General features: G+C 44.9%; 1 protein-coding gene across 2 annotated transcripts in view; it reads right to left on the minus strand.

Moving 5' to 3' along the window:
- Nucleotides 1-27,756, minus strand: part of Myocd (myocardin) — a 93,580-nt gene that overhangs the window by 19,956 nt on the left and 45,868 nt on the right. For both annotated transcript variants that reach the window (XM_006973521.4, XM_076542616.1), the window contains 5 exons: nucleotides 27,311-27,366; nucleotides 25,920-25,995; nucleotides 21,442-21,603; nucleotides 7,560-7,735; nucleotides 4,179-4,304 (listed from right to left, as the gene is read on the minus strand). In XM_006973521.4, the coding sequence (XP_006973583.2) occupies nucleotides 4,179-4,304; nucleotides 7,560-7,735; nucleotides 21,442-21,603; nucleotides 25,920-25,995; nucleotides 27,311-27,366 (596 nt within the window). The remainder of the gene's footprint in view (nucleotides 1-4,178; nucleotides 4,305-7,559; nucleotides 7,736-21,441; nucleotides 21,604-25,919; nucleotides 25,996-27,310; nucleotides 27,367-27,756) is intronic.

Here is a 27,756-nt window from a genome sequence, read left to right on the forward strand (position 1 = left end):
AAGATCATCATAGGAGCCAGCTGAATAGGTAAAGGCACTTGCTGCCAAGCCTTGAGTTTCGTTCTGAGAACCCAGAATGGTGGGAAGAACTGACTTACATTGGTTGTCTTCTGACCTCCACATATATGCTGTGGTATGCTATGTGTGCATATATTGTTGCATATATCCATGTACAAATACACACACACAAGCACAAACACACACACACATACATACACAGTAGTCGTGGGGGGTTGCTGTTGTTAAGATCATAAAAGTAACAAATGTCCTTTTGAAGGATAATTCTATACATAACCTTCTCTGGAAAGCAGAAGGCCTTCATATGTTGGGAAGCAATAAGTCTATTATCATTGAGTAGGAAAAAAATCCAAACCTGTTTTTGTTACAGGCGGTTGAAAGGAAGAGAGAGAGCTAGCATGGGCGTCAAATTGGAACGAAAGTGTAGTTCCACAATTGTACAGAAGAGGGGGCTCCTGGCACAGTCTCCAGCAACAGCAGCTTCCAGACGTCAACCACAAAAAACACATTTGAGTGTGACCTCCAAGAAGCCTACAGTGTTCTTTACTCTGACTCAGACATCCTATCGCTGTGGGAACTTTTGTGGTTTTTTTTTCTTTTGTTTTCTTTCTTTCTTTCTTTCTTTCTTTCTTTCTTTCTTTCTTTCTTTCTTTCTTTCTTTCTTTCTTCCTTCCTTCCTTCCTTCCTTCCTTCCTTCCTTCCTTCCTTTCTTTTGAGTCTTCCTCTTGGAGACTAATGAATAATGATTGGGAATATTTCTATGAGTTTGGTGGTGTTGTATTTCCTTACTCGATAATCAATTAGCATTCAGGTTAATTAATCATATTTCTGTATTGGGTGAGTTTCTGCAGGGTCTGGTGACCAGCTCCCTCCAGCTCAGCTACTGTTCAGACCTCATCCCCTCAGACTTGCTTTGACAGGGGGTGGGTTGTCCTATTGCTGACGAAAGGGACTTGGAGATGCTTTTGTTCCCCTCTATTACCTTAGCACAGGTACAGGAACATTCTAGAAGCTAGTGAGTGACAAACATTATTGACCTAAGAGGACTGTATGGTTTCATTCTTTCTGTGAACACAGGGGATGCTTGGCCTCTGTCTATTTGCACATTTGTTTTCCTCTTCACAATGCACACAGGACACAGAAGGCACCCACATGCATTTTCCCGAAGGTAGATCAGGGGTGGATCCACTGTGGTGTTCAAGTCCCAGGCTAAGATTCATCAACTGGAAAAAGGTAGGGGATACCTTGTGGCTAGAGATGGCAGGACTTCCTAATGTAGCACACACACACACACACACACACACACACACACACACACACACACACACACACACACACACATCTTTCCTAAATAACATGCACCCTAGCAGCCCACAAATCATGTGCTGGTGATCCTCTGAAAGTTGAGGCACAGCCCTATGGCAGCTACAGGACGCAGTTCTTTGCCCCAGTTCCTGGGTCTCCTCTCCAGCTAAGCAGACTTCCTTCCAGCTTGCTGTCACCCGCGACAACCTTTCTGTCTGACTCCAGCTCACTTTCAAAGCTGGCTCCAACTTGGGAAGCTTTGTGTGCCCTCCTCACTGAGTATGTTGAGGGTACCGGACAGTGGTCACATCACCTACTGAGGGAGTGAGGAAGAATGAAATCCAACCTCCTTCCCCCTGCCTAGGCTACCAACTGCCTGGGCAGGAGAGCCTCTTTAATGATTGAGGTAAAACGCAAGGAACATTTTTGTGCATTTGCAGTTTTGTGTGAGCATCATCTCTATCCAGTCCCATAAAATTCCCATTGCTTCCAAATGAGTGCTTTACTACTATGTAATCACTCCACACTCTCGGCTCTCCCCAGCTCCCACGACTGCCAATCTCCATCTTGTTAAATGTGATTACTTTGGGCATTTCATACACGAGACCCAGATGAGTGTATTTTGTGTCTGACTTCTTATGCTTGACATAATGTTTTCAGGGTTAACTCATGTTGTGCAGCTGTTGATATGGCATTCTTTTTTTTTTTAATAACTGAAAAAAATATTCAGTGGCTTGGCTATACCGTAACTTTTTTCATCCATCAGTTGGTGGGCATTTGGGTTGGTTCAAGTTTGTAAATACGGCAAATGGTGTTGCTTTGAAGGCTCAGGGGCTTGTTTTTAGTTCTTTCAGGTGGAACTGCTGGAGCACATGATAAATTTATGTTTGATTCACTGGGGAAATGGCAGACCTTCCCACAGCAGTTCAAGCATTTTACATTCAGGCCTGGAATGTGTTGGGCTTCCAGCTGTCACACATCTTCGTCAACATCTGTCATTTCCACCTTGTTTTGATGGTTTTGATAGCTATCCTAATGCACATGGAATGACATTTCACTGAGGTTTCAACTTTGCACCTCTTTAAAGACTAACAACATGGAGAACATTCCATGTGCTTCCTGAAAACGTCTATATCTCTAGAGAAGTACTTGTCCAAGCCTTATCAGCACATCTTTCATACTTCCACAGGACATTATTATGGTTGATGATGGCCTGAAAATCCAGCTAGACTAGAGGATGGAGTGATGTTCTTACTGGTTTGTGACACAGCCTCTTGGAGATTCCCAGGTATCTTCCTCTTAGGATTTTTCTAATTTTCTGATTTGTGAAGTCTCTCTCCAGCCCCATGAGAATCATATCAAGTTACTTGGGCTGAGAGGTTCTACCCTTGCTCAACTGCTTTCTTCTAAGAAGCTTTCTAGATGTATCTCAAACTTGTTCCAAATCCTGTGGCCACTCAATATGGTTCCTTATGTTGTGGTGACTCCCAACCATAAAATTATTTTTGCTGCTACTTCATCACTGTAATTTTGACACTGTTATGAATCATAATGTAAATATCTGATATGCAGATGGTCATAGGCAACCCCTGTGAAAGGGTTATTTGACTCCCAGAGGGGTCATGACCCACAGGCTGAGAACCTCTGGTCTAGATGAACCTAGAGGTGACGCATCTTCAACAATTGGCATTTAGGTGTTAACCATTTAGAAGGTCTGGGCAGTCATGGAGAAGCAAGCAGCCCTGTGGAGCAGTGGAGTTTGCATGGGGATGGATTTCTTTCTTCAATCTGTCCTTCCTCTGAGCTCCTAGCCCATCTTCTTGGTATGGGGATGTTGGCAGCTTTACTAATTTGAATTATGAAAAATTTAAGTACTTGACTAGCAATATTACTGTAATTCCTCTTTATACACAGCTTTACGGATAATGGGAATCTTTTTCTCCTCCATCTAATGTGCACAAGGCCACCCACTTGGAAGATAAAACTATTACTTTGTCATTGACTATCATTTTAACTTACAACCTAAAAAAAAAAAAATCCCTGAAGAGTTATGTCGGCAGGTACTGAAGGTGGTATTAGAGCTGAAAAAGCATGTCCCCAACCAACTCCAATAGGAGTTAGCTAGTGCAGAGTATTACAAGAAAGCCAAACAACTGCCCAGTGGCTTATTAGGAAACAGTGCTTCGGGAACAGCTGGAGGTAATACTGGGGAAATTAAGTATGAAATCCAGTTGTAACTGCTGCTGTCTCCTGGGAGTGTGACCCCTCCTCCCATGCCATTTCCCACATGTGTTAGAACCTTTGCAACACCCATGGCTTCAATGCTGCTCCCTCCACATAAACACAACTGCTCCGGATGGGCTCTATGGCCCGTACAAGTCCTGCGTGCCTTGCCGTCAGCTCTGTCTTTCCTCAGGGTGAGCTTGGGAAATCTTCATTTTTTATTTTGGGTTGTGTATCCCAGGCTGGCCACGAACTCACTCTTCTATTTATTTTCCTCCTGGGTGCTAGGATTACAGGCATGTACTACCTTGCTTGGCTAATGAAATCCCAGCCAGATACATGGTTGGCTGAGCTATACTCCCAAAGTGATACATACAGGTTTCCTCAGTGCTGAGAGTATCTATGGATCTGTTTCTCGCTCTATCTATCTATCTATCTATCTATCTATCTATCTATCTATCTATCTATCTATCTATGGCATAGGCCACTCTGTGACATTTCTGGTGCCTGAACCTGTGTGTGGGTCCATGTGACCTTCCTCATGCCCACAGGACTGATGCGAGAAGTCCTGCTTTGCATGGCTTCAGTGAGCCTGGCCTCAGGCAGAGGCTGGGTGCTAGACCAGTCCATACCTTTACAGCAGCGTGCACAGGGATAGGGGTGCTGAGGGGGCCGAGCCCCTGCTTCCCGGAGTCTGACTGGTTGCTTGGCTGGGAGGCCACATCATTCTTGTCACTTTCTGCGCCAGGTCCAAGATCCTGAAATCCAAGGTGTAGTGTTACCAGGGCACAAGAATGAGAGGTGTTGCATCACTCTGTTGAAGATCTGCTGTTTTCACCTTGGCTTCCTGTCTTGGTGACATAAGGTGCTCCCTGCAGGAGGCCACCATCCCTATCTGTCACCTACCCCAGGGTACCACTGAGAGACACATGGGCAATCTCAGCACCAATTCCAGAAGATGGGGTGTACTTCTGACTTGATTTGGGCAAATTGGGACATCTGGTCACCCTGAAGGAGGGCTCTACAGAATAATGAGAGAGAAAGGAAAAGGGAAGAGTGGGAGCAAAAGTTCTGAGAAAAAAAAAAGAACACGCAAAATGGGGAGAAGGGCATGTGTGCAGAAGTAAGAATAATGCCTGAGTAGGTGTGCAAGTGTGTGTGTAAAGATAGAACTACATATGTGTCTCAGCATATGGGAATGTTTGTATGTGTGCATGTGTGTAAATAGATAAAATTATGAGTATGTGTCTCAGTGTGTAGGAATATGTGGGAGTATATGCATGTTTATTAGTAAATGTACATGTCTGGGCACATATGCACACATGTCTCAGTGTATATGCATGTCTTCATGAATCTATGTGTGTGTGTGTGCAGTAATAAGTATGCACACCTTGCACCTTCTTGGGCATGTGCATGCATTCATGCATGTATGTATGTGTACATGTGTGCTGATTAAATGTGCATATATGCATGATCATACATGTACCCACATGTGTATGCATGTATTGGTTATATGTATTTATGCATGTCCACTCATGTATAAATATATAAATATCTATGTATGTATGAGTACACATCTGAGTGTATATGTGTGCCTGTGCATATGTTTTTATATGCAAATTGTATCAATGTATATTATAGCAGGTAATTATGAAAGGGGAAGAATTGGCAGAATACAAAACAAGTTAATATATGCATATGTGTGTTTGTGCATGTGTATATATGTATTAACATGGATCCATGTATTTGTGTGTGTCTCATAAAGAAACATGTTTTTATGAGAGGTATGTTTCTGTCTGCTGAGAGTTCCATGAAAAGTATAATTCTCTTCCCTTCCTTTCCTACATTCCTATGCCATGACTCAGCACAAAGGGGTGGGGGTCCTTATACCCCTCCCCCCAGGGGGTGCAGAACCGAGCTTCTTGGTTCTCCCCTGAGTCCTGGCATCTGTCACAAGCTTTTCTCCCAGAGCCTCGGTGTCCTTGTCTGTCACACACGGCTGCCGAGAGAAAAGACACGAGACCTCTGCTGCATTTTCTCTGCGTTGTTCAGTGCTTGCCCCCTTCTCCCCCCTCTCCTGGGGGAAGCAGAAAAGAACTTGTCTTTTCCTCAAAACCATTCTTCAGTCAGAAGCCGAGGAATCTGCTGTCAGAAGAATATGTGCAAGTGGTCTGATGGACTGTTTGATGTTCAGCTGCGAAGCTCAGCATGGGCGTGCAGGGGCAGGGGGATGCCTTGATGCTGAACCCCTGCACAAGGAGCGCACACCCAGCCCTGATTCTTACACCTCCCGTTCCCTCCCACTTCACATTTGCTTCTTGGCAGCTTTAAGTTTGCCCTGACGGAGTGGAGACAGGAGCGACAGTGACCAGGGACCATCATGGTTTCGGGAAACTGGACCCTGAATAAACACTATTGCAAACTTCTCCCCCTCTGGATGGACGTTCCAGTAGGAAAATAACTTCAAATACAAGTTGAGCATCCCTGATCCAACATTCCATTATCTGAAACGCTTCAAAATTTGAAACCTTTTGAGGCCGACAAGAAAATGCCACAGTGTAGAACTTAGCTTCATGCACAAAAATTATGAAAAGTACTATATAAAATTATAGTTAGGCCATGGGTATGTATGCATATCTAAGGCATAAATGAATTTCGTGTTTTGACTTGGATCCTATCCCCAAGACATATTATCACGAACAGATGCAAATAAATTCTAAATCTAAACACTTCTGGTCCCAAGCATTTTGGGTAAGAGATAGTCAAAGTAGATGTTTAATTCTAGTCCATAAAATAATCCCTTGGTCACCAGGAAGAGTGAAGTCTTCTGAGAGGGGAGGGAGTGGCCTAGAGGCTTCATTCTAGAGAAGAGTTTGCAGAACCAGGGTCAAAAGCACTTCCACACTGGGCGGTGGTGGCACACGACTTTAATCCCAGAGACAGCGCCAGGTGGATCTCTGTGAGTTCGAGGCCAGCCTGCTCTACAGAGCGAGATCCAGGACAGGGACCAAAACTACATGGAGAGAACCCCTGTCTTGAACTGCCCCCCACAAAAAAAGCACTTCCACATCACATGTCCATAGTGCTAGCTCTCCTTCTCCACTGTGTGTCCAACCCCCCACCACTGACATCTCTTAGGGGTTCTATGATGACATCATGTTTGTCTGAGGATAGTTCCCATCACGTGGCTTTGTGAGACAGTGACATTCTGTGTGATCCTGGAATCCACACAGCTACTTAACCGTATGGAGCAATAGTTCCTTATCTGTGGTCCTTGGTATCAGTGATGCTCATCTGTCAGGGACTGTGATCTCATGTGAGGAGATATGAAGTGCCCAGTGTAGGCAGGGGACCAGAGTGAGCAGGAGATGTGGTTTATTAAACGCATCATTGTTCTTTATAAGGGTGCTTCATATTTTTGTATGCATTCACTTTTAAGTCCTTGTGGGTTTGCCTAGAAAGAATGAGAACTTAGCTGAGTGGGGGCGGTGTGCTGGCTTCAGGCTGGCATGGGTTAGAAGCTACTGGTGTTTCCTGCTTTGCTGATAGTCAGCACCTCCATCTTCCCACCAGCCCCTCCCCTCATGCCCTCTGAGTTTGATATCAGTCCTGCCAGCTGATGGTTGACCAATCATATGATCTCACTAAGTCAACTTACCTTGTGAAATGGAGGTAAACTAATCTACTTGCTTACAAGGTAAGTGAAAAGCTAACATCAGGAGGGTTTTCAATGTTTCTATGACCCACAAGTACCTGCACCAAATAGGTTGAGAAGGGACATTAAGAAAATACATCATCGGGTACCTTTGGTGTGGTGGTATACACTGTAATTTCACCACTTAGCCTGAGCCAGGAGTTTGAGGGCAGGCTATGCTACACAGTGAGACCATCTCAGGGTAAAACCACCACCAGCAGCAGACAGGGGTTGTAAGCAACCTCAGCCATAGCAGGGTTGATATGAAATCTAAGAGACCAAACAAGACTGTGAGTCAGGGGCGGTCTGTTTGTTTTACCTGGATTGTGTCCAGAGGGCCAGCCAAAGGAGCCTCGGTGGCTTTGATATCTGGGGGCGATCCCACAGAGCCCTGGGGGTCTTCGCTCCGAGTGTGGTCTGGGGAAAGGCCATCATTGCTGCTGTCCTCTTCAAAGGCAAAGGCGTCTGCTGATTTGGAGTAACTCACCTCGGTACCTGAGCGAGAGAAAACCAAGATGGGGACCAGTGGCTTGGAGCATCAGAGAGCTGTTTTGGAAAGCCCTGCTAAGTATTGTCCCAGGCTGAAACACATGCTTCTCTCTCCAATGTAGTGTAAGTTCAGGGAAGAGTGAAAATGTATTTTAAACAATTAGATTTTCTACACGAGAACATGTGTTTAAAAAAAGAAGTCTGTTGTTGGGGAAAACGGGTGATGTAGCAAAGCTTCTCGCCATGCACCAAACTTTATTTCCAGGCTGAGTCATTTCTCAACGCTTTCTATGGAGCCTATGTCCTTTTGAAAATAAATCAGGGAAGGCAAAGGAACGAGCGTGCTGTGAGGCTGCTGGAAGATAATGTGGAATGACTGCCCCTCTCCTTTGGGCTTTCCGGCACAAGGGAATCAAAACGACAGCCTGCCAGTTGCTTCATCTTCAAAGATAAAGCAGGGCACATGGGCACAAAATGTTTAGCAAACTTCGCTAATAAGGAGAAGTGAGGCCAGCTACTAAGTTTAAATTCCTAGATGTCACATTTAGCTATCATCACTAAAGTTCACGTCCAAGGAGCCACCCAACCAAGGCAACCAGCAATGAGAAAAGCCAAAAATCTACCTCAGAGACTTCATCCTGACTCTTATTTTCTCAATACATAGATTTTATTTCATGTCTAATGTTTTGTGTCTTTGTGAATCCTTCAGCACCCACCACCCACCTCCAAACCCTTCCTCTGTCTCCTGGGTCATCTTTCTAGGGCAATAGAGAAGTTGTGTTGGAGACAGAAGCCATCAGCCCAGATAGGTCTATAACAATCTCCTGACCTGTTTCCCACATTTGACGTCACCTATTCTCCAGTTTGTTGTCCAGCTAAACAGTACACAAAGTGCCAAAGCCACAGAGTTCCCCTGACCCCATTCCCAGCGCAGCCCTTCCAAAGGAATTTCAGCATTATCAGGAGCTTCTGCAGCCCCCGTTCTGCAGTCACCATCACAAGAACTTTTGACTCTTGCTCGGTATAGATAAGCGGCTGGGCTCTCACTGTGGCGATTGCAAAGGCCTCGAGGAGCTGGGAGGAATGGAACAAATGTGGTTTGGGGCTTGTCATCACAACCACTGTTGGCATGTGTCGCAGACTCTCTGGACATCCCAGTGTCAAATCAGGAAAGAGGCCAGACAAGGACACAGTGAGTGGAAACTCCAGCAACTAGCCCAGTGGGAAGCCCATTAACCTGGAGGGCCTTACATGCCAGGACACCTGCTCCATGGGTCATGAGTAGAAGTCAATGTTGCTGTTATAATTAGCAGAGTGGAAGGCTCGTGATAAAAAATTCACCTAGTATAAAAATACCTAATGTACATATTCTACCTCACAATGAATGTCAGTAGTCTCTTCTAGATTTAACTGTATGGACACAGGAAGATACATGCAAAATCATTCATTGGTATTTTTGTTTCAATTTATACATATAATGGAAGGTTTTATTCCTGTTACAGTCTTTCCATGCGCACTGAGGTTCAGGTAGACAGGAGAAGGTGGCGGTGATGTTCGCTGCTGCCCACCCACTCGGGAGACCACAGCATGTCATTGAGATCTACCTGGCTCATGCCCTAAGCCAATGCTGCTATCCATCTCAGAGACTCCTGCATGTGGTCTTACCAGCCCCTCAGGAACACCATCTTCTCTGCCCACCAGAACACTCTGAGAAGTTCATTGCCTCATGTCTCTTCCCATCTCCTTCACTAGGAGGAGACCGGGCCTTCTCTGTGCGTTCTGATGTTTCATGTGACAAAAATGCCCCCTCCTCCCACCAGTCAACCAGAATATGGCATTCCAAATGTGCAAAAATTAGGGAGAAATGAACTGAAGTGTGGAACTGTCCCACTTTCTCACATATGGGTAGAAATGCTAGAAAAAGCAGGGAGAAAGAGCGATAATGTTTTTCTTCCTACTGTACAATGACCTGATGATATCTAAGGGGGGCATGAGAGAGAGGAGGGGGCAGATTTGTGTAACAGTGACAACTAGAATAAAACAGATTTGTCAATCCTCAAACAGACACAGGGAGCCCAGGCACATCCACAGTTTCTCAAATCTGGTTGACTGCTGGGGATACTGAAAGTTCTATTTAATGCAATTATTTACTGAGAGTGAACTCCCAGCCTTTGGACTCTCAAAGTCACTTTACAGAAGAGGGTGGCTAAACAACCATCCTCCCTGCTAGCCATAAAGCCCTTGGGTGGAGTCACCAGTAATTTAGGGAGACTCAGCAGCCTGCCTTGGGCAGGGAGTGCAATAGACCAACAAAGGATCTGCTTCTGTACAAGGTATACACTGATGATGCTCCCACTCTAATCGCTGGCAAGTGGTGACCTCAAGTCAAGACACGACAATGATTAAAAAATAAATAAAATGTCTAGAAGTAGAGAGTTTGGAATAAGGGCATAGATGGTATCAGCTTGCCATCTGTAGGTTTCACATTCTTGGCACTCACGGGGCTTAACACAATTGCATCTGTCTCGAACATATACAGGCTTTGTTCTCACTATAGCTCCCCTGGAAGTGAGTCTAGTAACTTTTTACACAGTATTGTAAATTGCATGGAACTAAACATGACAGTTAATACATCAATGATTGACATAGAAGGGAGAATACTATGCATGGATTATGTGCCAATGGCATTTCATTTTACAGGGGGGACTGGAGTATCCTGAATTTGCCATCTGTGGGGGGTCCTGGAATTAATCCTCTGTGGATATGGAGGATCAACTTTCTGTAATTAGTTCTGTTTTCCCCTGTCAGGCTAAAGGGAGGGGATTCTCAATGATTTCACTCACTTCTACCCTTCACACGCCAAGAGGAGTTGAGGTGATCAGATAAGATATGGTAAAGAGGCTGAAAGTCAGGAGAAAGAGGCTGTCTGTGGATCTGTCTGGAATAATCAGAGAATCTGTCAAGGAGACGTGGCCTGGAGAGTATCCACCGCAGGGAGGCAGAGGAGATAGCAACATAAAGTTGTCTGAGAACTCTTTAAGAGGAGGAGGGCTTGGGTGGAACCTGAAATAACTGCCTGCTAGGGACAGGACAACAGGAGGGGGCAGCATCTCAGGTGAAGATGGAGAGATGAAGAGATACCAAAGGGGTTGATGAGCAGAATTAGGGGTGAGGAAGAAAGTCCCTTAGTCAGGGGAGAGGATTATTCAGGAGCCAAATCCTACAGAGTCATAACCTAGGAGACTACATCATCAAATCATCTGCGAATCATTTAGAGGCTCCCTGCTTAAGCCAGTGGAAGGAGGAAGCCATGAGTCCACACAAACAAATACAAGGAAGTTGTTCCCATTCACACAAAGAAGCAGGGTGAATGCCAAGGCCCCTAATGTGACTGTCTGGTACCTAGAAAGCATGAGGTTGCTGTGTCACCCTCTGCCAACAGGTACATTTGAGGACCATGATGAGATGTGCTATCATGTGGACCCTGCCAGTTACCCCTTCAGGGTTGCAAGTGGTTTGGGTTTGCCACTGTGGGGGCAGAAGAGGAGGGAAGGGAAAGGAGTCTCCACACAGCTACACAGTTGCTTGGTTCGGGCTTAGAGCAAGAGCTGGAACAGTGGAGGAGCCCCCTCCGACCTCCCCCTCCTCGCCCCTGCCAGAGCTGCTGCTGCTGCTGCTGCTGCTGCTGCTGCTGCTGCTGCTGCATGCTGCCTTACTTCCACAAGATGCACGAGGCATTCATGGGTACTTGGGATATTTTCTTTTTCTTGGCTCTGCCATGTCAGTGGGAGTGTGAACACTGGGAACTTACGGGCCTAGGTTTTCCCATCTCTAAAATGGGAATAATGAACGCAACTACCTCTCCAGATTCCAAGAAATAATATCTGCAGAGCACTGAGTGCATGGCCTGATGTGAACTGTTCAGTCATGTCTAGCAGTTACGGTGGCCGATACTGTTTTTGTTAGCATCTGCCATTCTCCAGTTTGCTATTATCAGAAACAAGAAGACCACCCAGGAGGCAGTTTATTCTGTGGTCAGCCTCGCAAAGGTCAGTGTGTCTCCACAGAAAGGAAAACTCGTTTGTCCTGAGAGACTTGTTCTGGAGAAAGAAGGAGTCAGCTTCCCTAGAGTAAGATGAGAGCCTGTCCTGGAAAGACCACCAGTTACTCCCTCTTTCCCAGTTCAAGCCACACTGCGGCAGAGAGGGACACAGGTCACTTTCTGGTCACCTTATCTGTATTCCTGTAGAACAGTCACATCAATTGCATTGCATTGTGACCTGGGGCCTCTGCTCCAATCTCCCACGACAAGAGGCTGGCTGGGAGCTGCTGGAGAGCAGAGCGCTGGCTATTGTCCCCTCAGACACGTCAGGCAGTGTGATGACAAGGACCTGCTCTGGGAGGCCCTGACATCATCCTCTGGGTATGCCCACAGGACTGGCTCTGGGCACAGGCCCCTTGGGGACCTTAGGCTGGCGACAGACCCTCACTCCCCCATGCCCTGGAAGTGATTAAATGAATGAGTCAGCTGTACTTTCCTCTGTGCAAACATTCAAAATTCCAAGATTAAATGAGATAACTGGAGCCCTGGTTACTGTCACCCTGGAACCTGCACCAGGGGCTGTGAAGGAAGGGTGGGGCAAAGATGAAAGTGCACCTCCTGATTTTCAACTTGCAAGTTAGTCCAGTGAATGGCAGGAGAGCTATTTTCATTCAAGGGCAAACGGTCCATCCCCAACATGCTCCTGAACAAGAATGAAGCAAGATCTGCTTCCCCGGGGAACGTGTCATGGATCGTTCACTTAGATGTAGATGTTAACAACCCTGGCTATTGCCCAAGGAGACTTGATGAGACCCAACAACACACTCTGGTCTATAGACTGGTGGATCCTCTAACCAGAATGAGAACTCACTGCTCTCAAAGGACATCATGTTTCTTTGTTATACAACGGATGTGAACTGGTACTAGGATACATGGATGCCCTTTCCTCAGATCCATGACACCTCAGAAATTTCCCTTGCACCAGTCTCTTGACCTGATCCTCATAAATCAGGAAATGCAGCTAACTTCTATGTACATTTATTGCATATCAGCTCTAGAGGTCAAACCCAAGGGACAAAGACTGTCATTTGGTGTAAATATGACATACTCCCGCTGTCTCCTTCTGTCTTTATGGGAAAACCCTCAGTGTCCCTGTAGTCACCTGCCAGTACCTCCAGCTGCCCTCGGAGACCTTGAAAGATATCCCCACCTCCAATTGCCTTCTCCCCAGCAATGCCAACATGGCTTCAGCAGCACTAGTCATCCAGATCACCAGGCGGCCTGCAGAGCCGAAAGGCTGCTTTCTTTTCTCAGCTCTCGCTCTTTTCTCCTTGAATCTGCTGGTTCCCCAATTTTCTAAGCCCTATCCCATTTCCCCCCGAGTTTTCCCTCAGAAAACAAATTGACATATAGGTCCTGGTGTGTTTTCTTACCCTAAGGATCATTTGTACTTTGGAAATGATTTCTCATCGTGGAATGATAGAATCTTGTCCGTGAGGAAGTAAAGTCACGCCAAGGCAAACAGCCCTACCGTTGGGCACAGCGCCATGGCTGTTGTATGTCTGCCTTTAAAATGTGTGATCGGTGGGTGTCAACATGCCTAGTCTCTGAACATGGACTGGATTCTTCGTGAGCAAGAGAGTTTGATTTTAAAATAAGCCTCGGGGTCACAGACAAACACATGATGGGTAAAGAGGCTTTCAGAAGCAGGACAGCTGGAAACGGATGGCCCTTGAGAGAGCTCTGGCAGGTCAGACACTGGTTTCTATATTAAAAGATTGTTCTAGAGGGAGTCTACCCTTGACACTACCAAAAGAGTCAGGAACCAGAGGCTGGGTATCTCAGAAACCCAGGCTAGAACCAAACATGACCAGCAGGAAAAAAAAAAAAAAGTCAGCGAAATGATCCCTGGTGATATTCAGCTATACTTGTAGACAGGAGCCTAGCGTAATCCATCAGAGAGGCTTCATCCAGCAACTGATAGAAACAGATGCAGAGACCCACAGCCAAACACTGACTAGGCTGAGCTCAGGGAATCCTGTGGAAGAGGGGGAGGAAGGATTGTAGGAACCAGAGCGGTCAAGGATACCACAAGGAAACCTGCAGAATCAACTAACTTGGGCTCACATTCTAAAACACTGGTTGTACAGAAACTGAAGTGCTGATTTAGATGGAAAATCTGGTCCAGTCCAAACACAAGGTGAGAAACTTTTCAATTGCAGCTGGAGTCCAGAGTCCTCCTACTGTTTGAGGAATCTCGCTGGGTTTGGTTTAACTCAAGCCAGGAGTCAGGCGTCCGAATAAAACACTGCCATCTCTATAACCAGGGCATGCAGGATGCTCACACCCCAGGAAGAAACTATTCAATGATCAGTGAGCAGAATAACACAGGTGAAGAGAAGAACCCAGGGCTCTCAGTACTGAGGAGCACCTGAGTAATGATGACCATTCATAAGCCTAACAAGGCATCCCACATTCTGTAGAGAAGCCATGGAGATTGTGCTAGTTATATGCCGTGTCCTGACCTCATGAGGTTTTTCACAAAAGGATGATAGGCAGTCAGGTGCACGCTGAGTGGTGACCACAAGAGCCTGAGTCTTGTCTTCCTGCACAGTATGCCATTCCAAAGTGATGTGAATGAGATCAGCTAGAGTCTCTAAGACTATACATTCAGAGAAGAAACTCCCAGGTTGGAAGTGGAACCAACAGTTGGTATCCTATAAGACGGACAAGTCTGTGGTTTTTTCTTTATTATTTATTTATTTATTTATTTATTTATTTATTATTTATTTATTTATTTATTTTTAAGACTTGGTGTGGTGAGCCCGTCAGCTACAAGAGGGTGACCTGGGAGCAGTGAGAAAAATGCAGGTGGAAAGACTCACTGTCAAAAGGTCCTTCCTTGTGTTAAAGGTTCTAGATCATTCTCTCTTAGATTTTAGTTACCCTCGCAGGGAGGGAGACAATGACACAATCGGCCTCTCAAGTCTGGCGGGGGCACAGAAACACAGCTGGAGAGAGAACCACAACGTGTAAACACAAGTGGAACGGCACGTGGATGGAGCAGGGCAAAGGAGCAGAGGTCGTGAGGCTGAGAAAAAGCACCACAGGAGCTCATCTCCATCTCACCATAGAAGGGATGTGATCCCCAGGAGTAACAGGCACAAGAGCGAGCTGGGTCATCCATCGTTCCTGCTTGGGAGAGTGCCAGCTGCTGTTTCTACAGCTGGACTCCAAGCAGCCTTGTGATGTTTCTTAGCATATGTTCATTTGCTTGTGAGACTCATAAGTACAGAAGGGGGCACAGAGATTTCGAGGTGGGGGTGGGGGTAAGGGAGGTAGGGGGTGTGGATGAGTGCTCTATTCTCCAAGGCTAGCACCCATTTCTGGGATTTCCTTGGGCCAAAACAAATGTATGTTCAGCCTTATTCTTCAGCTAGTTCTTGGCATTCTGCACAGATTTCCTACCACACCACAGTCTTTTATGCATTACTCATACCCTGCCCTGGTACCACATGAAGCGGCTTTTTCTATGATACTTAATTTACTTGTAGGTTCTGATCACTGACCATGAGTTTCGAGTGGTGTCTGGCCAATTAGAAGAGGATCAATAGATATTAGTGAAGAAATGCACGCATGCAAAGGCAATCTTATCTAATCCATCGGGTGAAATCACCGTAAGTATGAGAGATTTGCAAGTTTGTGCCTTCTTCTGAACTAGGAGCCACAGGATTCACTGACTGTGAATGTCTGCCTTTGTATTGTTGGTGGGCCCCTCACATTCAGCAGTTAATGTGAGAATTTGTCACTTTTCCCCACCTTACTCATCCATTCATATTCCTGTCTTGATAAATGATGACGTCATTTACCTTGCCCAAGAGAGAAGCCTGTGTGTTGCACAGTAATCTATAATTGAGTCATATAATGTTGGCCATATCGTTCTCTCTTTTTGTACACACATGCAGGACTTTTTCCAGCTTGTCAGCTCTCCTCAGACAAGTGTGCCAGCCTCCCAGTGGAGCTCTTCCATCTCTCACAAGCCCACTCTACACCACAGATACAGTTTAGTCTGCATGCACAGCCTGACCTACACACACACACACACACACACACACACACACACACACACACACACACACACAGAGAGAGAGAGAGAGAGAGAGAGAGAGAGAGAGAGAGAGAGAGAGAGAGAGAGAGAGAGAGAGAGAGAGTTTGGACCCACCAGAACCCTTCCTGTGCTCACCACTACCTTTTTCTTATCCCTCAAAAATGATGTTTTCTCTAGCTAGGACGTTAGAAAAACAGTTTTATTCATTTTCTTGAGCAAGAAGAACTCTAAAATTTGAGCCTCTCGGCTTGGAAGACACACTGTAAGCCGCTTCTATCACTTGGCCAGCACTTTCCTTTCTGTCCTCCTCACCCCTGCCTCAGAGTGGGTTATTGGTGGGCTCCTGATGATTGGTAAGTGAGATTTCAGCATTTAGGAAGTACTCTCTCTCTGTCTCTCTGTCTGTTTCTGTCTCTGTCTCTCTCTCTCTCTCTGTGTGTGTGTGTGTGTGTGTGTGTGTGTGTGTGTGTGTGTGTGTGTTGTACATGTATGGAGTGTGTGAGGAGGTCAAATGAAGGTGTCAGTATCAGATTCTTCCTCAGTCACCCTGCACCTTGTATTTTAAGGCAGGGTCTCTCACTAAATCTGAAGCTTGCCACTTTGGCTAGACTTACTGGCCAGTGAGCTTTGGGGGTCTTTATATCTCCTCTTCTCCAGCAATAGGATTATAGGTTCATGCCTCTGTACCTGGCTTTTTACATGGGCTCTGGGGATTGAACTAGGTTTTCATGTTTGTGCAGCAAGCGGTTTTTACTGATGGAGCAGTCTTCCTAGCCCTGACCTCATTCTGTATACCAGTTGTTTGAGTCTACTTGCGGCAAGCAACCCCGAGACATAGTGATTACTGTAATGGAGAAATTTACAGATGAGACAGTTGAGTCACAGTGAGATGAAATGACAGTATCTACAGGTGTGTGGCCCAGGGTCATAGAACTATGGTTCATAGCCAGCCTGATGCATGCAAAGCTCTGGTTTGTGATCACAGGTGCAGCTCGGTGGCAGGGCACTTGCCTTAGAATTTGTGAGGCCCTGGATTTGACCACCACTGTGAAACAAACAACAATCATTCAAACAAACAAAAACACAAAGAAAGAGAGAGAGAAAACCAAACAACAACCACCCTAGAAAACAAATAGCAAAGCAAGCCTCCAGCTCGCCTCATGAAACTTCTCAGCACACTGGACTAGAGGCAAATTGAATTCCAGTAAACACATGGAACCAACAGACTTTAAGAATAGAGTCATCAACTTCTCCTTTCTCAGAGAAGAACCGGACGGACTTCTAGTGAAGTAAAGGAGAGAGGAAGAGACAATACCCTAAATATTGTATTTAAGTTGAAAAATGGAGTCCGAGTTCAAAGATGCTTAGAAGCACAGCAAGCCAACACCACATACTGCTGGAGACTCATGAACTTTGACATACAGGAGGAGGAGAATTTCCAGCATGGGATAAATCATACAGCGGATATAAGGTAAAAATTTGAATATGCACGTACCTATGAGCATCACCATAGAAAGTCACGAAAGAACAACTCCCAAGACAGGGACTCAGCTTCGGAGATGTGAATGAGAAAAAACTCATGAAGCTGATCATGAGACCACATTTAACAGTTTCCGTCACTCAGAAAAGTCTCAGAGGTAATTATCAATTACTTTGTGAAATGTATACTGATAAATCACCCTGGACTTATGATGCGGTGACTTTCAATGGTGCAAAAGCTATCGTCTTTCAGGAGGAACTTTACTGAGAAATTTGCACTTTGATCTTTTCCTGGGTCAACTATGCCCTCTTCAATCCTTTGGTTATGCTGGCGGCCACTGTATTCAGACCTGTGGTCATAGCATGAAACAAACCACTCCCCACAGTGTTTCAAGGCAGGATGCTCTAGGCTGGGATTCTCAGGTGTAGTAAATATATTTTCAGTTTGGAATGTGTCTATTTGCACATGACCTTACCATAACTCAAGGAGCATCCAGATGGCTTTGACATTTAAAGTGGACCAGTATAGAACAAATACAGTAGAAAGCAATATTACTTTCGAATGCTGCAACTGGATAGTTGTTTATCAAATATTATGCTCCCCTTTCTGCAGTGTGGAGCTACTGCTGGGAAACAGATGGAGCTCAACCAGGGGACCGTTCTCAGCCTCTATACTGGTCTCACAGGAGGCAGAGCGAAAGCAAGGTATTCATTTTTAGATTTCACTGGCTAGATCCAGAGGGTGATGAAGCTCCATGCTTCCAAGCTTCTAAAAGAAAGTTTTATTGGAGCACAACCATACCTGTTTGTTTATTTGTTGCCGTGGTTACATCCCCACTACAAGAGTGAGTGGAGCAGTCGTGACAGATTGAGCTTATAGTTTACTATCTGGCCCTTTAAGAAAAAGAGTCATCTTCCTTGGAGGATGGGGGGATGGGGAGGGGCAACAAGATTAAGGAGCCTGCCACAGAGGATTCCTCTTAATGGAAAACTCTTCCTGGGCTGTTAGAACACTAAATAAATGCCATGACACGCCAATGACAAAAGTGATTCAAATGTATAAGTAAAATGTTTGTAATTTTTAAAAACAGAATCATGAAAGGTTGCTCCCAGGAATGTCAGGGTGATTTGGGAGGGAATCAATGTCACACGGCTGTCACAGGCAGAAATTGTCTTTTCACATCATTGTTTCGCATCCTTTGAAAGCGTCTTACTCAATATCCTCTTCAAATCACCCTTAGGGAAGAACACATCCTTATACTACCTGTACCAAAAGCACCTGTCATACATAAAGGCTTCCAGCTAAAAGAGAAATGGGATGAAAACATGTGCTTCTCAAGCTGTCATGATGCAGATAAACGTAACATAGACAGCCTGACCTATTATCACTTCATCCTTACCAGACAGGGTCTTGCTGTACAGCCCAGTCTGGCCACAAGCTCACTGCCTCCTGGCTGCTTTGAATCACTGTCAACCTATCAGTAATAATAAGATTCTACTAAGCAAGAGGTACATGATTATTCAATCATCTCGCATGTCATTATTTATTGAACATGTATGATTTATATAGGCTTTCTATGCCATATACATAATTTTATACATAAAGTAGGTGTTTCTATAGCTCTTTAAGAAAAAGAGCCATCCTGCTAGATATATGTATGTAGTAAAATTTTATTTTGTTTGGTATACTACACTGCATCATCTATATAATGGATATCAAATTGATATAATTTACAAATGTAATACATACTGGAATTCTTAAATGAAGTGCAAGAATTATTGAAATGCTACTATGCATGTACGGTTCTAAGATGACATTGATCATATAATATATAGGTGTTCAGCTACCAGTCATTACACAAAGTGGGGCAGGAAACAGGTTTCATTTGTAGACATAGACATTTTGACTTAAACAGTGTGAACTGAGAAACTTATTGGCACTCTTAAGGAAATCTTCAAAGATGCTAAGAAAAAAGAAATACGCAAAATTAATGTTTCCAATGTCACAGTGATCCAAAGGATCTGGCTTATAACAACAACAAACCGTCTTGAGGGAAATATAAGGTTTGGGTAAATGGAAAGGAACCTTGTATTTCTGACTTGGAAGAATCTGTATCCTTTAAACATATGAATCCACTGCAAATTAACTTATAAATGTGTTGCATTTTCAAACAAATTTTGAAAGGAGTAAATTAACATCCAAAAAAACTATTCCTAAGTTTTATCTCCAATACACCTCGGTAAGTAGCCAGGAAACAGCAGACAAAGCAGGCTAATGTAAAGAAGTTTTTGAAGATAAATGTGAAATCAAATTGTAAAACTCACCACAAAATTTTGGGCAAAGCAAAATTACATGTGCCTCTTAATCTAAGTCCTGCAATATTTTCAGAGACACTCAGTTTAAATGTGAAAATGCAGGTGTGTATATGATGATCTAAGTGAAAAAAGTCTATATTCTTAGCTCAGAAATATTTTCCTTTCCTTTCTTTCTTTTAGACCAGGCTGGCCTCCAAACTCACTGAGATCCACCTGCTTCTGCTTCCCAAGGGTTGGGGGATTAAAGGCATGTACCACCACTGCCAGGCAAGCTGGGAACTCTTTTCAATAAAAACAAGTTTAGAAACTATGAAGAAAAAGATGAACAGATGACAGAGAAATTTGAAAGTACTGTGTGCAAAATCAGGATGCACAAGGCAATGTAAAATTGTAAATTGTCTGCCACACTAACGATAGATTTTTCTTTCCTTGTATAAGTAGTACATACATGGACAAACATAGGCAGGAGGAAGAAAAGAGAAAAGGCTACCAGTTGGATAACCACAAGGGCAGGTGTAAGGTCAGTATACGCTAAAGGTGCAGATTAAAAATCTTTTGCCTATAATAGAGAAGTAAGTGACAATTTATAGTAATGGAATAGAATGTTCCAAGAATTGATAAGAGATACTCAATGGCGTTTTCTCCCCCAGACTTTCTTCCTGTCTGAGGAAGTATCTATCAGAGCAGTGATGAAAGCAAGCACTCCTGAGAGCTGTAGGACAAGTTCACAGGCACAAGACATTCCATGTGGAGACTGGGTGTGAAAAGGACAGACAACCATGGTGAGATGTCCAAATGGGCACTGGGAGCAGAGCCAGTGACTCTCCTGGAGCTCCCATTTCCATAGTTACACATTCCAAAGGCAGTGTCCACATGACCTCTGAATGGATGGGTAAGACCAAGATGTGAATCAACTCAAGGGCAACTCACAATAACCATAGTTTAGAATAAGATATCCTCACATGTGCTTTTGGCTACATATTAAAACATTTAAATATCTATTGGTAAATAGTGCCTCCAGGAGCTGCCTGTGGGTCTAACAGGAAGAAAGTCAACTTGCCTATAGGAATGTTCATCTTCCTACTCCACTCTCCCCTGTTGACCCAGGGCCCAACTCAAAGCATAGCTCAGCTGAACTCTGTGCTTGCAGGCTCTTTGGATCCACCTAAGGTTGGTTGGTCTAAAGGTCTATGAAATAAGTTAAGGTGGTTTCTGAGGGAACTGGTGAGTGCATCATCTTCTTGAGTGGCCTCAGACATCACATAAGAATGGTCAGTTTCACACATGTCATAGCATGAGTTTGGCTTGTGAAAGCCTGGACATCATCATCCCTATCTCAACCCTAGCACACAGCAGTCAACTGCTATTCCCACTGTACTAGTTCACTCTCTACCTCTCTCTTCATCGATTAACTTGATTTTTAAGATCTCACTTGAAGCCAGATTGGCCTAGAACTGACTATGGAGCTCAGGCTGGCCTTGAAATCACGGTAATCCTCCTGTTTCAGCCTCTCAAGTGCTGGAATCATGGCTGTGAGACTTCATTACTAACTGCTCTCATCTCATCCCTCCTGCCTCTGCCTTGATAACATAAAAAGCTGAAGAGGGTGGACCTCTGGGTATGATGTATATGCTTGGGGACCAATCCCATGGCATGGCTCATCCAGTGAGCTGCTCAGAACCAGAGTGGGGTTCCTTAATTGTCAGAACTGTGGCTGCCTTGGGGTTCACAAGTGTGGGACAGGTGTGCCTCCCCAACCCCAACTACCTTTTATAGCCTCTTTTACTGAAGAATCCATAGGCAGTATGTTCTTCTCCACCAGTTCTAAGGGCCCTGGGCGGAGAGCAATCTTTTCATTGAGGTCATCTGCAAGGCGGGCCCTTTTCAGCTTCATCTGAGCAGTTGGAATGGATCTTTCTGCCGTGGAGGCTACAACATTGAAACAGACAGGATCCGTTTTAGAATTTGATGTCATTTTGTTTGGTTTGGGTTTTTTTGGCTCGGGGTTACACAACACTGTCACACCATGCTCTACCATCCTGATAATTTTTCAATGCGAGCATCATCACTTCACAGGGATTAGCACCAGCGAGCAGACACTTCCAAATAAAGGCAAATGAAGAGGCACAGGAAAGCTGGAGAAACTCGCCTGGAGAGGATTTGTTTTAAAAAAATGCAATTTGGCAATTTTGTAAGCAAGCAGTCCATGGGGTCCATGTGGCTTGCTTGACCCTCAGTTCCTGGCTTTTGAGAGTGATTGGCACAGGCCAGGACTGCAGTAAACATCATCTCCTGGTGATAGTTGGTGTGGCAGGGTGTGTGTGTAATTTTCTAGGGGTTTTAGATTTGTCAATGTTGTGATACTGACTGAGAGTCCAATGTTCAGATATGTTGTAAAAGGCAAAAAAAAAAAATTGCAGTTGATATTTTAATTAAACAGAGGAATTTTTTTTTTTTAAAAAAAAAACTGAATTTATGCAACAGGCAGTTTCTCATCATTTGGAGGGTGAGAAGGTCAAGTACAGTGTTCTAAACTCTCACCTTTATGGCTGACCCTAAATGTCTTCTTTAGGGTGAGCTGTGAGTGATTTCCGTGAAAAAAAAATTATGAAGAAAACTCCTGCTTAACCTGTCACTTCTGGTGGAGAAATGTATGGTAAGAGGCTTTCAGGGTCTGTCTCAAAATGCTGAGTTTAAACAATGAGGTGTTTATAGACACCTCTCCCAGCCCTCTAATCCAGACCTGGGGGCTTGAGTTTGCGCATTTCTTACACAGCAGAGAAATCTCCTAATTCATTCTGCCGATCATGCTTGTCCAGAAGCTCCGCATGGAAGAACGGACGGGGATGATCCAACAGTTAAGAGCACTGGCTGCTCTTGAAGTTCAGGACTCCAGTTTAGTTCCCAGCCCCTAGGTCAGGTGGCTCACATCTGCTTAGAACCCCAGCCCCAGGAGACCTGACACCCTCTTCTGGCTTCTACCAGTGCTCTCGTGAGACATTACTCTCCTTCCTCTTGCTGACACATGTCATTAAAAAATAAAATAAATCTTAAAAAATAAATAAGAATGTGGTTATCCAGGTCCTGGCTGGTCTCCACTTTTGACACTTTCCAACACACTCGGCCACAGCCTCTCAGCCTCTCCTCACACAGGCCCTCAGCCTCCAAGCCTGCCATGAATAGATCCAATTATTTCCTGGACATATCAGTCAGGCACCGGTCCCTTCTACCCTCACTTTTGCAGTCTCTTCCCTATTTCCTGTCCCCACTTGAATAAGAAACTCAGGAGAGAGGAGCTGCTGGCATCTTAGTGGGTTTTTGGTACTTCAGGAAACTAATTCTTAATTTAGTTCAACTGGGGCGACTAGAATCCTCCATGGAAGAGACATGTCACAGGATCAAGGGCTGCTGTGGTGGAGCACAGTGATATCAAAGACAGTGACGAGGGAAACAACTCTTGGAACATGCTGGGGATGAATTCAAGCTGGTGCCACAGCGCTGAGACCAGGGCACCTCTGTGCACATGGCGTCACAAATGCCAAGGCTATGCACGAGAAAGTGAAAGAAGCAGGGGACTCGCCATGCCGTACCAGTCTTTTCTGAGCTGTCTTTTCTTATTATTAGATCAATACTTTTTCTTCCCAGAACTGGACCACGAATGCACATATTTACATGTTTAGTTTGTCTTCCCAGAATTTGTCTATAAATACTGCTTTGCTTTCTGCTGTTTTCACTAAACATCTTCTAAGCCTTTTCTTATTAAGTCATTACTCTTCAAAGCCCTTGCTGTGTTGGCTCTGTGGAATTAAACTCAACACAGGATCCCCAAGTAAATTTACTTGGTGACCCCCCCCCATTGTTGAACATTTTACCAGTTTCCGTATTTTCCCCTGCAAATAATTCCTTGCTAGACACCATTTTTGCATGCAAACCTTTGCAAGCTCAAGATTAGATGCAAGGTCAAGGAGTTTGATACACTCTGCCAAAGTGCCCTGTAGAAACCCTGACCCGGTCGCACCCTACCAGCAAAGTACAGATGCCTGCATCTCGTGCATTCTTTCCACATGCAATATCTATTTTCGTTTGCTAACTGGACCGCTGAAAGTCTGTATCTCAACTGAATGGCCTTTCTTGGTCTGTTTGTATAGCTGTAATTCTGTGCTAACACAGCAACGGGTCCCAGGGTCTTCAGAGGTGTCACTGTAAAGGAGGTAAGAAGTGTGTCACTTGTGCCTGAGAGCCCTTAGGATTCTTTAGAGGCTTCCCTCCAGATCCTGTGCTGTCTGCTGTCTGTCTCACAGCATCTCAGTTATTCTACGTTGTAGAAATGTCGGGAAGCCAGGAGAGTCAGAGGTGAGGCTGATCAGAGAGGACAGACTCACAACTTCCTCTCTGTTTCAGGGCCTTTCCTACCCTGTACAGCTTGTATTGGGGGTGGAAGGAAATCTGCATTCTAGAGAGAGCACACGGGTGCTGGGTGCATGCTGCACCTCCACCTTAAATGTCCTTCCTTCTTCCTGAACTTGCTCCGTACTTCGTATCCCAGCTCCTTCCCTTCCCTTCCCCAGTCTATTCTGAGTCAGATCTCTCCCTTCTGAGGCCTCCTCCCTGCATTCACACACCACGCATTCATAACACCAGACATTTTCTTTCTTGTGCTGGTTGGTGAATGCTAATTCTCATGTCTGCCTTCTCTGTTACCCTGGGAGGGTTCGCTAAGGGCAGACATCTTGTTCATCTCTGCACTGACAAGATCAGCCAGTCTCTTGCAATCGTCAGTGCAGCATTTTCTCCCTGATCAAATAGTTCATAGAAAATGTCAAAGTAGAAGCTGAGCCTCTCTGAGGCTGGGCACCAGTGGTCTGAGCCTTCCATTGCAGGAAAGGCCTCTCCCCTGCTCAGGTGTCAGACTAAGGTGGCAAGGAGGCGTTTGCTTCGTTTCCCCTTTCCCAACATGGTTGCAGCATCCCAGGGAAAAACTTCGCAGATCAGCACTGATTTTTTCGGAGATTATTATTTCCCACCCATTAGAGCAGTGGTTCTCAACTTTCCTAATGCTGCAACCCTTTAATACAGTCCCTCATGTTGTGGGGACCCCCAACCATAAAATTATTTTTGTTATTACTTCATAACTGTAATTTTGTTACTATTATGAATCATTATATGAATATCTGTGTTTTCTGATAGTCTTAGAGGACCCCTGTGAAAGGGTCATTTGACCCCCCCCCCAAAGGGGTTGCAACCCACAGGTTGAGAACCATTGCACTAGAACATAAAGACATCCACAGGGCAGGATCAAACTGCTACTCGGTGATTGGGGCAACAACTAGATGGGCTCCTCACATGAACAGAGAAGGACACTCTGTAGGTGCTCAGGGAAACTGTGGAATCGCCTGGCCTTAGAGTCAGAAGAGGGGTAGGTTGTAGTAGAACATTATTTTAAGGTGTGCTACTTTTGTTTATGTTACGTTTATCTCTGTGAAGCTGTGTTACTGTGCCTGTGTAAAACACCTGATGGTCTAATAAAGAACTGGCCAATAGCAAGGTAGGAGAAAGGATAGGCGGGGCTGGAAGACAGAGAGTGTATATAGAAGGAGAAAACTGGGAGAGGAGAGAACTATCTAGAAGGCAGAGAAGGAGGAGGACTCCAGGGGCCAGCCACCCAGCTACACAGCAAGCCACAGAGTAAGATTGAGATTTGCAGAAGTAAGAGAATGTGAAAAGCCCAGAGGCAAAGGGTAGATGGGATAATTTAAGTTAAAGAAAGCTGGCTAGAAACAAGCAAGGCTAAGGCCGGGCATTCATAAGTAAGAATAAGCCTCTGTGTGTGATTTTTTTGGGAGCTGGGTGTTGGGTCCCCCTAAAGAGCCCAAAACTGAACACTCAACAACAGTAGGTAAAACGGGAAATCAAATCCGAAACAAATGTGTGGCTTTCTAAGCCTTCTATGTGGCTAAGAATGAGTGGATGACTGCTCAAAATGACCTAATACAAGGCTGGGATGGAGATATTTCTATCTATCTATCTATCTATCTATCTATCTATCTATCTATCTATCTATCTATCTACCTACCTATCTATCATCTATCTATCTATGGTTTAAAATATTTTTATTTTATTTCGTTAATTAGTTTATCTTTGGAAAGGCTTTAAAAAGACTTAGCAAGTAGAGACAGGCAACTCTAGAGACAGGCCCCCTGCTGGGCAGGCATCTCCTAGTTTATGATTTATGTAGCCTTCCTTACCTTGGAGAATGTGCATATTAACCAGGCTGCCACGATCAGACCTGTTTCTGCCCTTGCGCCTCAGGGAATCTTCAGTCTGTGGAAGAAAAGCACAAAACTCTCAATTTCTCTCAAAAGGGAAAAGTTCTCTATGAGTGGTGAATGGAAAATACCCCTTCTCCCATGTTTTTGCAAAGAAACACAAAAATTTCCCTTAGAATTTTAGTATGGGAAAGATGGGTGCAGAGGGGTGAAAAAAAAAGAGAAAAAAAAAAAAAGCCTGGGCCCGAGTTCAGGGCTATAAATACAAAGACATTCTAGTGATATTCATATGGCAGTTGACCTGGAGTCATGCCTAAGAGTCACCAAAGCGACCAAGGTCAGAGATAAAACCTTGCACAAACATGCACTACAACAGGACTCCACACAGCCCTTGCCAGTTGTCTTTGACATGGTGAAGTGTGAAACCTGTGACCCAGACTTTGGCAGGCACCTAGGGAAGGATGGTTTGCCACACCTCATTGTCATGGAGGAGCCGTCTGGAGGGATGGCAGGCTAGGCTCAAACCAACTGAAGATCACAGGCCTCTGGCTCCTTCTTCCCTCTCCCTATTCTAGGTCTGCCCCTGGTCTCCCCAGTGCTGATGACATCTGTTGCTCATTACTCTGTGGTGCTAAGAATCACAGCTCCTCAAGGCAACTTGGAAGAATCACAAAATCTTGTTCTTTCTGCCTATTCACAGACAGGCTGCAAGGCTGCAACTAACAGGCAAGCAGAGACACCAGCCTGCCGTTCCCATGTCATGGAAGGTGCTGACGGCTCCTCCATTGCATTTATATCACTGATAAAAGAGGAGCAGAAATCTCTGATGAAGGTGCCTGATGAGTACGTCAATTTTTTTCTTCAAATGAAAAAACAGAACAAACCAAACAACCCTGCCCCCCAGATGAGAAAATCAAATGAATGCCACTCTTTGGGTGGCTCCAAATAAACCCCACTCACAGCCTTCATCTTCCACTGAACCCACTTAGGAAAATCAGATTTTGCTAAGATTGACTGTACAAAAAGATAAATCAGTGGGAAGGCCAACCTTACTTCCCTTCTTAAAGGTGTCTTGACCTTTTGACCTCTAGCATATCTTTGGTGACTGTCCTCCAACATCGAGTGATTAAGAACGTTCCTTTTTTTTTTTTTTCAGCTCTGACCTATCACTCTTAAAGCTTACACGGTAGATGTCATTTTCACAGTTGCCTTTGCTTTTTTGAGAGCAAGAGTCCATATGGTGTGAGGCCAGGGATGTGGCCATTTGGAGTTGGTTGTAGAAATCCTACACAACACGTAAGCCAAAATTTGAGCATGCAATATCTACACCCAGTCAGCAATATTCAGCAAAGGCGGTTTGCAAAAATTACCTTGTCACTATCCAAATTTTTTCTTGGGTCATGGAATTCAGTTGGACTTTTCAGTGCTGCAACAGAAAGATACAGAGGTGAGCAGAGGCCGGCTGAGGGCAGGGTCAGTATCGCAGGGTTGCCGTGTGCTTGCTGAGCTATGCACAGTCTGGAAGTGACGGCCTCTACCGGGCTACAAGCAACGAAGGCAGGAAGGCCTGGAGGATGCCAGCTGCTCAGAAGCCACAGGAGACAGAGAAAGGCGGAACTCAGACCTGAACCAGGAAGAGCAGCAGAGGCAGGCTTTGCAACAAGAGAAGTGGTGGAGGCAGGCCATGCCAAGTTTCTGAGGAAACGGGGGGGGGGGGGGCTAGAATAACATTGGTTTGGGGGAGATGCTAAGTGGGGCAACTAACCCCCTCACTGACTTCGCTAAGCCCTTAGTTCTAAAAGCTTGGGGGATGGTT

Source organism: Peromyscus maniculatus, chromosome 8, assembly GCF_049852395.1.
Source record: "Peromyscus maniculatus bairdii isolate BWxNUB_F1_BW_parent chromosome 8, HU_Pman_BW_mat_3.1, whole genome shotgun sequence".
Taxonomy (NCBI): Eukaryota; Metazoa; Chordata; class Mammalia; order Rodentia; family Cricetidae; genus Peromyscus; species Peromyscus maniculatus.